General features: G+C 29.9%; 1 protein-coding gene and 1 long non-coding RNA gene across 2 annotated transcripts; one reads left to right on the top strand and one right to left on the bottom strand.

Annotated features, from left to right (window-relative positions):
• Positions 1 to 2,696: 2,696 nt before the first annotated feature.
• Positions 2,697 to 7,321, top strand: LOC109805362 (putative ubiquitin-conjugating enzyme E2 38). The gene is made up of 6 exons (XM_020367418.3): positions 2,697 to 2,873; positions 3,815 to 4,333; positions 4,452 to 4,515; positions 4,792 to 4,931; positions 5,011 to 5,322; positions 6,763 to 7,321. Exons 1-6 carry the CDS (start codon positions 2,817 to 2,819, stop codon positions 7,045 to 7,047), a joined length of 1,377 nt encoding a protein of 458 aa, XP_020223007.2. The 5' UTR covers positions 2,697 to 2,816; the 3' UTR covers positions 7,048 to 7,321.
• A 2,938-nt stretch (positions 7,322 to 10,259) lies between these two features.
• LOC109805080 (uncharacterized) lies at positions 10,260 to 12,818 on the bottom strand. Its single transcript, XR_002240271.3, has 4 exons — positions 12,635 to 12,818; positions 11,846 to 11,938; positions 11,500 to 11,560; positions 10,260 to 10,571 (listed from the first exon to the last, which is right to left on the bottom strand). It is a non-coding gene; the product is annotated as an uncharacterized LOC109805080 (long non-coding RNA).
• Between the last annotated feature and the right edge of the window lie 1,053 nt (positions 12,819 to 13,871).

Here is a 13,871-nt window from a genome sequence, read left to right as displayed (position 1 = left end):
TTTCTTGAGCTTTGAATCTTCTTATATAATAGCGTGGAGAAAATGACGTGCAACACTTTGAGTTTAGTTTACAAGTTTGTTTCATCTATATTCATCATTTTTACTTGTGATAGTAGGTAATCGTTGATTCATTTAATGCAAGTATTAAATGTATTTCACCAAATAATACCTCTTATTTAATTAAGGAAGCTACTTATCAACTTCTTATACCAAACAAAGCTTGTAGAAGCAATGTCAACGTAGTGTAGCTGCAATAGTGACTATATATGTTTTACTATGTGATTTTAAGGATCTTTGTTCTTAGTCTTGAAAGAAAACATGATTTTTCTCTTTAACAGATTTTTGAGTTCCAAAATGGTTTTCTGGTTTGATCTGTTAAAGAATGAAACATTCAAAAAAAAATTATCGTTAGTCCCATTTAATGTATATGAGACACGATATTTCATCATCTATAGTCTTCGAAACTTTCATTGAGTTGTTATGCTTAGATTCTACTTTTAGAGCGTTTCTTTTCTCTCTCCTCTTACTAGTCTTGCCACCCTTCAAAGCAACAATGTCATTTACTTTAGGGTAATCTCTACTGTTCAAGTGAACCTCATGAGCTTGTAGAGATATGAGAAGTTCATCAAGAGTGAGAACTTTCAAGTCGCGCGCTTCTACGATAGTTGTAGCTTTGGACTCCTAGATCTTTGCAAAAATATCCAAGATCTTGAGATTATTTTGAGCTTTCAAGAACTCAGTTCCTAGAAATTTTAACCCATTCAAATTTGTTTCTAATCTTCCAAACATTTTGTCAATAGACTCGTTCTCCTTCATGGAGAACAACTCATAGTGCCTTTAAAGTGTAGTAGCTCGTTTAAGCCTTACATATTTAGTACTCTCATAAGTTATCTTGATGACATCCCACATTTCCTTGGCCATTGAGTAGCTGCAAAACTTGTTATACTCCATTATGGAGAAGGAGCAAGCAAAAATGTATCTTGCTTTGGAGTTGAGTTGCAATATGTTATAGTCATCTTGAGTGTATTCACTCTCAAGCTTGGTAACGACAACATCACATTAAGTAATAATTCTCCAAAGGTGGTATTAGGTGGATTTGATAAACATCTCCATTCGACCTTTCCAATACAGGTAGTCCTTTCCATTAAAGGCAGGAGGCCTTGTGAGAGAAGCCCCTTCTGGTAGGTACTATCCCTTACTACTTTTCATCGTGGATCTTTTTCCTTTGGCATGATTAGATGCTCAACCCTGTCAAAGGCCGAGCTTTGATACCAAATTATAAAGAAAAGATAAACACTAAAAGAGGAATTGAATAATATGTATCAACAACTCGCACTTTTTGCATAGTAAATTAATATCGCTAATCAAATGGAGTGCGGAGAGAAGTCAAAAGGAACACTGAGAATTTTTATACTAGTTCATCTCAATCACTAAAACTGCGTCTAGTTCTCAATCCACCTAAATTGAGTTCTTCTATCTTTCAACAAAGATATAATTATTCTTTCAATAAGTCACTTCTAACTTAATCCTAAATATTCTTTAACAAAAAAAATATTTTCTAAACATAATTGTACTAAATGACGTTTACATGCCTATTTAGATAAGCTTTTACATAAACATTTTTGGAGAAAAAATATAAAGAAAAAAATGTAACAAACTACTCTATAAGCTAAAACTAGTCGATGCATAAATTAAAAATAAATTTTTGAAAAAACTTATATGGGAGAGTTTTTACAAATTAACTCATGCATAATTTAATTTTAGTTTATAAAAATATTAATAATTTTAAATTATTTAATATTAATATTTATGCACCATGGATAAATATTGATAAAAGGAAAAAAAATAAGAAGAATAAGAAAAATATATTTTTTTATGTATGAGTTATTTTTTTTATATATAAAAACTAATATGTGAAATTTTTATAATTTAATAATATAAATTAAGATTTAAATATGTTTTTAATTTTTATAAAATGACTGTGTTTTGATTTTAGTTTCTATAAAAAAAAATTCATCTTCTAAAATTTGGAATAAATGTTTTTAGTCTCTAAAAAAAATGAGCAAATTTTAATTCTGTCCTATAAAATATTGTTATTTGATTTTCATTCTTTTGAAATTTAAAGTAATTATTTTTGTAATTATTTTTGGTCCCTAAAAGTAGATAAATAATATTTATTTTAAAGATTTATAATTTTTTTAAAAATATCATATACTAACATGATATCAAATATAATTGTGGATATTACTAGAAATAGAAATAATTACTTGACTATATAATAAATACAAAAATAATTAAAATAATCACATAATAATAAAAACTAAAAATAATAATTATCAACAATAATTCATACAAATGAGACTAAAAATATATTTAAACTTATAAATTAAATTCGTTTATAAAAAATATTAATTTTAATTTTTCTTTTTATATTAGTATTTTAGATAAATTTATCCAAATATACTTTAAAAAAATTTTATATACAATACATTATTTGAGTTTTCATTACTTAGTATGAGTACGTATTTATATTAAATAATTAAAAAAAATCTGTTGATAATAGTTTTATTTAACTGAGATTATTTTGGTTAAAAATGACCTATGGTTGATTATTAAAAATATATATATATATCATGTAAAATGTAACGTATTAATAATTAAGAAATAATGATATTTATGTAATGGAATAAGTGTAGGAGACATATTGTTTCGTGAGTGTAGGAGTGACTCTTCGTTTGCACTTGTGTGCTACCTCTCTCTACTCCTCTTGTGGCCTGTCTCTGGGGGGTTCACACTTCACCCTTTCTTTGATTCCTATGGATCTTCATGGAAACCCCCTGAATTCTGGCTTGAAGAAGCGAAAGCAGGAACTGGTACCCCCTTCCACCTTAAAAGATTCCTCTTTTTCTTCTCCATTTTCGCTTTCGTTGGAATTTCCTGCAATCGTTGCTCTCACTCATGCTTTGATTATGGCTCAAGTTTGCTGCTTTATGGCCTTCTTTTTTGCTTCTGCTTCTTTTTCTCCTTCTGTGCCCTTTTCGATTTTGACTTTCACCCTTGATCGTTTGAATTTTGTAAACTCATGTTTTTCTTTTCCTTTTTCAAGAGCTGAGTTTTTTTTTCTGCCCTTTTGGTGATCTTTTTTTTCCTTTTGGTTTGACTCTTTATAGTTTTACTTTTATCTTTACGGTTGGGTTCATAATTTTGGGCATCTGGTGTGTTGATTTCTGGTTGTTGTACAGCCGGACAATAGAAACGTTGTCATTATTAATTTTATAGCGATATTCGCTAATGTGGGTGGCAACAATGCTTAAAATGGCATAGAACTTCTTTTTCTAAGGACTCAGCCACCACCTTTGAAAACGTTTTTGCTTAGTGCATTTGCTTTGGGAGTATGGAAATTTTTGTCTGACCTTTCATCATATTTCTATTGCTATGGAAACTCTGGAACTGAATGATCCTATTGTGAATGACTAGTTGGTAAGTTCAATTCTTGGATAAGGGATTGTCTTTTTTCCCCACCCCGCCCCTTTAAAATTAGTGTGAATTGACTTCATAGCTTATCAATGCCTGGAGCTGAATTATATTACTGATAGTATATGCCCACACCTAAAATGTGGTAACTGACCTCTAAATAGTGCCATGATATGGCTTGTATGGATCTTCATGTTCATGATACAGCATGCCTGTAGCTTAGTATTAAAGAGTGTTCTTAAACCTCTCAAGCTTAGTTGAAAGGGAAAAAATATCATGAAATGGTAACTTTATGTGAGTTTTAAGTTTTTTTTTTGTTGTTGTTTATCTTCTTTTACAGGATGCTTTTACCAGTGATCATGGAAATTCTATGAATGTGGGAGAGTCATCTGGGAGTGGTGATCTCTGCAAGACTTCTACCTCTGGATCACTAAATTCAAATAATCAAATTGGTTCCAATTCTGATGTTTCATGTCAAGAAGATGAGGATATGATTGATGACGATGAAGATATGATTGAAGATGATGAAGATGAAGATGATGAAGATGAAGATAATGACTCTGCTGTTTTTTATTACAATGATGTCGTCGTTGAAGATGATTTTTCAAGTATGCAGGATCAATTGGACAATGCGGATTTGCCTCCTGGGGTTGAGGCATCACTACCTTGGTTGAAGGACATTTCTTCTAGTGAAAGCAAGCAGGCTGTTGCTGTTGCCCGTACAGAATCTAGTTCCAAGGGAAAAGTGGATGAAGCTGAAGATTCGGTCATGCAAAAGTTTCGACAATTTAAGCAATTTGGTACTGTTGATTCGTTTCCGGATCATTTCTATGATAAGGAGGGAACATCAGATGCACAGGTGATAAAAATTGGGAAACTATTTTTGTTTAAACGGTTGCATATGCCAATGTATTTTTTTTTTTTTTTTAATTTTAACCAACTTATTGAATAGAATCTGACTTTTTTAAATGTTACAGAAGCCTAAAAATTGGGCCAAAAAAATTCAGGATGAATGGAAAATTCTTGAGGAAAATCTGCCAGGTAAAAATCTCTTTGTATCTCTTAAAAAAGATATTCTTTATCTTTTATCTGCAAGATAGTATTTGTTGTCGTGGCCTTTCCTTGATATGTATTATTTGAAGTGTCTCCCTATTGCATTTGTTTTCAATACAGTTTTCCCAAAATAACAACTACCATCTTTAAAATCTTTTTTGGAAGAAGGTAAATCATCATCCAACTTTTTACCATTGTGGTGAAACATGATATTCAACCTTTATGATAAATTGCAATCATTGCATGTGGACTTAACTTTTACAGAGACAATCTTTGTGAGAGTAAGTGAAACGAGGATGGAGCTTCTCCGGGCTGTCATTGTTGGACCTCAAGGCACTCCTTACCATGATGGTCTCTTCTTTTTTGATTGCCTCTTTCCTTCTACCTACCCTGCAGGTCCACCGGTATGTATCATCAATATTCCACATGTTTTCAGATGTGTCTTGCACTCTGTATAATATAAACTTGAATTATCTTCTGCAGAGAGTTCACTACCACTCAGGTGGCCTAAGGCTAAATCCAAATTTATATCAATGTGGAAAAGTCTGCCTTAGTCTTTTGGGCACTTGGCATGGTAGGAATAGTGAAAATTGGATTCCAGAAAAATCAACCATGCTACAAGTCTTGGTTTCAATACAAGCTCTAATTCTAAACGAGAAGCCTTTTTTTAATGAGCCTGGGTATATATCGACATATCCTGGTGCGGATGGGCAAAGAAGATCTAAGGAGTACAATGAGAATACATTTGTTTTATCCTTGAAGACAATGATGTATACTCTGCGTAAACCCCCAAAGGTATGTAGACTAGAACAATATCTGATAATGCATTTTTTGGGAGTACTTTTGTCTTGATAACGTAGGGGCTCTATAGTTTGAGAAAATGTTTTCTGTTTTCAATTTCTATTTTTATTTTTTATGACAAAAATGATATCCTGTTTTCATTTTGTTTACCGTTTCCAAAAGTTTGTACAAGATATGGTGAAGACAGAAAACAATAAAAAGTTCTCACTAATTCCTATAAAAACATTTAAAATCAGCAAATAAAGTGAAAATAAGATGGCTTTTTGGTAATCAAAAGTTAACTCAGAAAATGAGAACAGAAAATGATTTTCTGAACTCAAAACCCCCTTATTTTTCCAATAATGGTTATGATTCCAAGCCGAATTTCATAAATAGGTGATAGATGGATTTGCATGCATTTTTTTTTGTCTACTATTTTGACTCTAAAATGCACCAACACAATTAATTATTTTTTCCACATATTGGCTACTAAGGAGACTCAAATGTACACAGTTGGGCTTTGCTGTAAACAAAAATTCATGTTTCTCTATACAATGGTTTCATTGATCAATTTATATTCACCAGGCTTTGTTCTTGTACATTGCTATTATTTCGATCTATTGGGTTAGCTTTTTGTGTATTAATCTTTTGGGTAATAAATAACGACTGATTGCCGACTTTAAGTAGCTCTTGTACAATATGTTTCTCCTGCTGTGTTCAGGAGATTCATGCTGGACTCATCTTATATATAATGATTGTCAAAATGGGAAAAAAAAAATTCTTTCTAAAATTTGTGAAGGTTCAATTGTGGTTGGATAATTTAAAAGTAAATTTTTATGTGCTATTAAAGATTCAAGAAATTATTATGAACAGTTTTTAATTCTTCATATTTAAAACTCTATAATTTTGGAGTTCAATATTTGAAAAGTATAATCACCACTTACTGTAGAAGTAATTGAAGAATTAACAAGGAATAATAAGATATTACATTTAGAAATGGAACATTGAAAATCAGGACAGAGGTAGATTTGTGGTGGTAACATTAAGATTGGTTTGGCCTTGTAAAATATAGAGGCAGGTAAGTACAACAAAACTTGACGTGGGGGAATCATTGAAAAACATAGGGAAGGCATAAAATTAAAAGTACTTGGCAGGATGCAAAGGTAGGGGATACCAGAGCAGAAAAACTAGTGTTTGCAGCGAGCCTATATGATTTTACTGCAAAAAATTTCTTAATTTGGCAATCTTGCTTCTACATGTAAATTATCACTCCCCAACTTATTTCATAGTTTCACTTGAGTTTGGATGTAGCATAGGTCGTTTATAAGTTACTCTGTTATTTTCCTGAATATATAGATATCTATATATTGTGAGCTTAACTACTGGATCTAGCCATCTAGGTTATGGTTTTCTTGTCATAATAACTATTTATCTTAAAATTTCCTTTATGTGCAGCACTTTGAGGAGTTGGTTGCAGGGCATTTTCGTACTAGAGCATATTTCATACTGACAGCATGTAAGTCATATGTGGAGGGGGCTGCGGTCGGGTCAGTTGTACATAATCTAGCTCAAAATAGTGACAATAGTTTTTCGGCGGCTAACGGCCAAAATGAATTTGAGTCAGCTGTGAGTAGAATGATGAATACCCTTATTGCATTTTTCACCAAAAATGGCTCCACAGACTGTGATGAGTTTCGATCTCCTGAGATTTATAATTTGTCCTCTGTGGCTATATTATAAACTTAGAGGTTTACAAGATAGAGTCTGTCACAACATTGACCCCATGTGTGAAGGTCCTAGGTTGTTTAATCTGATAATGATGTGTAGTGGGTTATCTTTTTCATACTTTTTGTGGTGATTTTTATATCCCACATCACCATCCGCGTTGCTCTGATATTATATATACAACCCCTAGTTGTAAAGATTTACATGCTAGTCTAGCTCTTTGAAAGATGGTTTCTTATAATTTGCATGTTTCTTAATAAAATGTCAATAGTTTTGAGATTATCAAGTAGATGCTAGTTTTCCCAAAATATCATTTTCGGTTAGACATCACAGAAAACGTCCTCTGTATAAGCATTGGTTGACATTCATTTCTTTGATACGATGAGATGTATGTATTTACTATTTCTACAATCCGCACACTGTAGCACATTTTTGACACTATTGTTGACCAATGACGATTAAGGTTAATGTACATACATGAAATTTTTAATTAACAAAGAATATTTTACTGTGATTAAAACATCACTTAATTTACTCTTGTTTGATATATATTTTTTGGCTCTCATAGAAAAGAATGATGACAGTAGGAAAAAAGAGTTGGTAAGAGATAAATATAAATGTAGTTAATTGAGATAATGAAACGAGGGTATAACTAAAAATTCACATCTTGGATTTTTTAAAACGACAAAAGTTCAGACACAAAACCCAGAGTTTAAAGCATTAATAGTGTATTGGGTATTACTCATCTGATTTCTTTGAGACGATATTACATCTATTAACTTCATAGTTTTCCTTTAAATTGCATTTTATATAGATACATCAAGAATTTGGCAGCAAATAGTGTGGTTAGAATTACAATTTACGAAAAACTTACACTCAGTTTTAATTAGTCTTTTAAGAATACTTAAAATATGTTATTTTTTTTAATTTTAAATTTAAATTATTTTGAATTAATTATACTTTTTTTTTTCAAATATACGTGTTTAGATTTTACCTTAAGTATTATACATTTATCACAAATATCCTCTACGAAACAATCATATGTGTGGCAGTCTTAATTTAACATTTTAATGTTTTTCTTAACTTTTTAAAGGAAAACATTGAAGGAGTGTTAACCATTAATGATAATTGTATCGCCTGTAGTTGTATTTTGAAGGTTTCCTAGACATCGAAAAACGTAATATTTCCCCCCAAAAAAACATAAGTATTATAAGTTTGATTTATTATTAAAAAAGAATAGGATATTACTTTTAGCTACACGTGCCATTTAGTCATGACACACTATCTGAATTCGATCAAAATAATCCCATTTAGCAGAAAATGGAAACTTAACGAGTTCAGCGAAAACGATATTGAAGGTTGAATAGCAAGCATTAATTCTGTTAAAGAGGAATCTCCAAAACAAGCACCTTATCAACTCTTGATTGGCTATAATCCCTCATATTATTATGATACTCATTATCATTATCGCATAATCAACTTTACAAATGCTAGGACTTTGCCATGATAAAGATTTTCAGATTCTTCACTTTATTACTCTCATTGACTGCCTTAATAGTGTGTTTGGATGGAGAATTCAAATAGAATAATTTATTTATTTGAAGAATTTCAAATTCTTTGAGGTGAAATACCTTGTTTGAATGGAGAATTTATAAGGAATTTGAAATTCAAGCATTTGTGAAATTCCTTGAAATAATTGAATTTCAAATTCTCCCAAAAAAGTAAGAATTTGAAATTCCTCATATTTTTTTTCTTCTTATTTCACTTATATATTTTATCTTATCTCATATCTCTTCATATTTTTAATTATTAAATATTTAAAAATATTTTTAAAATTATTAAATATTATCTAATATTAAATTTTAAAATTATTAAATATTTAAAAATTAGCTAATATTTATTTTTATAAAAATTAATTTAAGAATCTCAACATATAAATATATTTTTAAAATCAAATTTACAATGGTGGAATCAAATTATCATATTTAACCCAACAATTTAAAATTTGAATTGACTTATCCAAACAAAATATTTTAAGAATGATGGAAATTGAAATCAAAGTAATTCAAATACCAAGAATTTAAAATTCCTTGAATGAATTTGTAAAATTTCTCATCCAAACACACCATAAGGAATCTTTCGTCTCAATCCTTTCTTAGGGAAGTTTTTTCCTTGGCAATTTGTAAATAACATTATTCATCCCAATCGAGTCCCTTGTCCATTACTGGCAAGTTTTAATGAAAGAGGTTTAAACATTGGAATTGGTTTTATGTGGAAAAGTATTGGCCAAGTTGATGTTAAAGATAGAATACCAAAATGCACTCACTATCGAGAACATAATTAACGATTATCGAAATAAATATACTAAGGGAACATTTCCTTCAAGATATTGTATTTCCAAAAATTTCACTCCCAAAATGTTATACTCGAGAATATTATTCTATAAACTCATTTGGTTGACATTGATAATTTCAGAAAAAAATTAATTAAAAAAAATGAAAAAAATGTAACATAATTATTGAAAAGTAGTCATTAAAAAAGTAACTTTCATTTCCATTCATTTTTCACTATGAGAATGAAAAATGTCAAATGTGTAAATTTTAGATTCCTGAAAATAAAATATATCCGAAATATCTTTTTATAACCTTCTAATAAATATAAATATTCACACCTTCACATTTCCAAAAATAGAAATATATTACTTGTAACAAACACTTACCTCTTAAAAAATGTAATATACTTTTAGTTTAAAGTTAAAGTTTCAAAAAAATAAATGGTAAAGATAATCAAACTTGATCATCTCGTTTTCATCTATATACTTTTAGTTTAAAGTTAAAGTTTAAAAAAAAATGGTAAAGATAATCAAACTTATCATCTCATTTTGATCTTTTACTAACAATTACACTCATCTCTTCCAATATATCCAGTTATATGCTCGAAATACCATATCCACCAGGAAAAAAAAAACATTATGCTTGCTTGGGAACGGATTTATAGAGCCAGCGTGCGGTGTGGGCAGGGGTCAAAGTAAAAACAAAATTATATTGTATACTCATCCATGACCATTTAGATGATATTTAAAAATTGAATAAAAAAATTATCATATGGCCATCTAATTTTCTATTACTATTCTCTTCAATTTAGAAGAAAAAAAAAAGACTAAACTTTTAAATATCTTCAGTCATTCCCTATTTATGAAACCTTTGATGGCACTGATGAGATCACAGTTTCCACTCTTCAAAAGTCAAAACTTAGCATTGAACATTCCCAATAATTATTACAATGTAAAGAATACCACTTGGCATACAATACAAGCTTATAAGAAAAGAAATGTTCAAATAAGATTCATGAGGGTGTATAGTAGTAGGCATGAGAAGCGCAATTTATGGGTAGCTTTAAGAAATTCCAAGTCATTCTAAATCAAGATATTCCCTAGTCAGCTATACCAAATACACCGGCTGCAACTAATTTAAATTCCCAAGTAACCATCTACATTTGCTTATTCTCGTGAGAATGGTTTTGCTTCTTACTAAACATACCTGACATTAAAAAATATTAAATAGTTTAGTAGGGAAACAAAAAACAAATTGATACAGTGATTTCAATTACAACATGCACTGATATTATCTTGCAATTGCAGGATAAGAAATTATAAAAGAAATAAGGTCGCATTTCCAAGCTGGTTCAGTCTAGTTTTAGAAAACAATGGCATCGTAAAGACTGCCAAAAGGCTGCTAATGGCTAAAAATAAAATTGCAACGTATGTTGCTTCAGTAACAAATTAATTGAAGATTTGAGCATTTATTATTTTAAATATAACTATATCAAAAGGCTGTGGAAGTATTGTATACGAAGAATCTATAATTCTACATTTACTTGCATATTAAGAATTGAGAATAGGAGCTAAATTAGATGCTAAGATATAAAGGGCTCTCATAATGGTATATTGCTGCGCTACAAATGATTTGCATATTGGATGCTAAGAATATAAATATATAATCCCCCCAAGAATTGTATGTTTCTGTGCCTATTTTAGCTTGGATCTCTAATTTACAACTGCAGTGAAGGAAATAATTGGTGCAGAAGTATCAACTTTGTAAGGTTATTATCAGATCATTGTAGAAGTTGGTAAGATGTTATATATAGATCTGATTTCCAAAATTTACATATGGCCTATATATTATGGTCGATAGAGACAAATCTAGGAGAATACTAAAGTAAAAAGATATTATTTATTAAGAGTTCGCACAGGTGGAAAAAATGGCGGTGTGCAGTCTACTACATGAATGCAAAATATTCTCCGCAGTGATATGTATTCCTAATTAACAAGAGTAAGAGCAATCTAAACTAGCACCTTAATATCCATATATCATTATAATCCAGCAAACTACCTGCATGTTAAGAAATGCTGAATGCAATTTATGTTACTACTTAAAAATATGGATGAGAAGGGAGGAGATGCACTACCTCTTGATGAATTGAGTAGCATATCGTATAACGAAACACATTAATACAAACACCAAAATATCTGCAAAAGCTTAGGAACTCCAACAAGCAGTACCAAACAGACATGATAGCATATGAATTCAAGAAATTTCTTAACTTGGTCAAAATTCTTTAACATTGTTCCAGTTGTCTTACTGAACAAAGGACACCAAAACCATTAACCATCAATGATCAGCTAACTTAGAAGTATGTGACAAACAAGTTTTCGACAATTGATGAACTATTCAAAGAAAAACCTCACAAAAATATCTAGAAAGGAAAAGACGCATAAAGGAGTTAAAATCCAAGAGAATGCAACAAAGGATACTGAAAGTACAACGCTCCCACCAATCCAACATATAAAGCCCAAAAGTCACATTGTAAAGGTAGATCTTATGCTGAACCCAATTCATATCCACAGCTGCAAAAACAATTTTCTTCTTTACTTTCAGGTCAGAATCAAGACAAAATAGCTCAAAACGCATCCTCGGCATATAAAATCTCAGAAATTGTTTTCATCAGACTATAGAAACACACAAGCATTAACTACTTGCATGCAATAACTTCAGTCTTCAGGTGTATTCCCTATTAATATTATTTCTTACACACATACGATTAGGGAATTAATTTCTACGTATAGCCTCGACCAGTGCACTAATAATGGATAGAAATAAACAATTTATAACACACACACACAAGAATTCTTCTAAAGAGTAAAGATTACCCAAAATAAAATAAATTAAAAAATCATATTTAATAATCAAAACGTCTAAAAGGAGCATAAGGGGAAAAAATAGCCAGAGGAATGAAGTAAAAAAATAAAACAGTAGATTTAAAAGGTTTCGTATCCTAAAATGTGTGATAGAAAATAAGGGAACGCATCTAATATACTAAACCAAAGGCAACCTAACAAACACCCTATTCATTTCAACCCAGGAAGCACGCAATTTCAAATCAAAGAACAATAACGAAAGAATCTAGGCATAAACACAACGAATCACGATCATCACGAATATTAGCAAGCAAATCAAACGAAACAGCTGACAGCAAAATGGAATCACGGAGAAAGTGAAATCGATATTCGTTAACAATGGATTTTGGAATCGGTGTTGGTTACCTTGAGGTTATGGATCAAGACACAAAATTGGTATGGATTGCAGTGGTTTTGCGCTTCGAATCGCCGAGAATGGCGACAGCAAGAGGACAAGCACGAGCACCGTTTATTATCGTTCGCACAACAACCAAAGAGAACTACGTAGGAAACTCACAACTCACAAATCAAAATGGAAACAAGTTCTAAGTTTTTTGTATTTTTATAACATATTTGCCTTTTCTTATTTGTTTTGCATTATTTGGCGGCCCTAATTTTTCAGGATAAATTATTTTACAAGTATTAAGCTAACAAAATTATACAAACTAATCTCACCTCCAAATAGATAAAAATAAAAATAAAAATAAAAAAGAAGGGATTGAACAAAAAAATCAGATTGTACCAAAAAAGATAAAATAAAAAAAACAAAAAACAAAAAACAAAAAAAAAGGAAGGCCAGCCCAAAAAATAAATCAGAAAAAGTCCTTATGTTTTGGTTTTTTTAAAAACATATTTTTACTTGTTAAAAATACTTTTAAAAAATTAATAATTACCTAATGAATTATATTAGTTCATATTAGAAGTCAATAATTTTTTTTATATTTTTCTTTTTAATCTCATTATGACTTTTTCTTTTCCATACGAAAGGTCAAATATTACTCAAATCTATTTGTCATGCATTTTTATACTTATTTAACATCATTCTCTCTTCTATCCCTTATTTGTATCAAGTTAAATAATTAAAAAAATATCTACATTTAATGATTATTTATAGATTAGTCTCTAGTAAAAATACCCCCAACATTGGATCCTTATACAAAACTAACATTATATTTTTATTTTTATACATTATAATGACATTAAATGGATGTTGATGTGTGCAACATAAATTTGACATGGCATATGAGTTCTAACAATCAATTATGATCCTTATACTTAAACGGTTGAGTTATTAACAGCGAAAACATAAATGTAACTACATGGAATTAATTAAGAATAGATGTACATTAAGGATAGTGGGGCACTACTATTCCTCCACTACCATTTTACACATACATATTTTTTTTATAAAAAAAATATATTTTTAAAAATAAAAGTTATATTCTAATAAATTATATATATATATATATAAATTATCATGTGTATAAAATATAAATTTGAAAGAAATGTTTATTTATTTAATATTTTTCAAACTTTCGAAAGAGATTAATTCTCATATGTAATAAAGAATATTTTTTCATAACAAATCAATTTTTTAAATTTT

This window comes from Cajanus cajan, chromosome 2 (genome assembly GCF_000230855.2).
Source record: "Cajanus cajan strain Asha chromosome 2, NIPB_CcT2T_4, whole genome shotgun sequence".
Classification (NCBI taxonomy): Eukaryota; Viridiplantae; Streptophyta; class Magnoliopsida; order Fabales; family Fabaceae; genus Cajanus; species Cajanus cajan.
This window is presented reverse-complemented; position numbering and strand designations above follow the sequence as displayed.

Coding starts and splice junctions, on each gene's coding strand:
- LOC109805362 (XM_020367418.3), top strand. CDS start 2,817: ATGGATCTTCATGGAAACCCCCTGAATTCTGGCTTGAAGAAGCGAAAG. Junction 4,516..4,791: donor TCTTGAGGAAAATCTGCCAG/GTAAAAATCTCT, acceptor TAACTTTTACAG/AGACAATCTTTGTGAGAGTA. Junction 4,932..5,010: donor CCTACCCTGCAGGTCCACCG/GTATGTATCATC, acceptor TATCTTCTGCAG/AGAGTTCACTACCACTCAGG.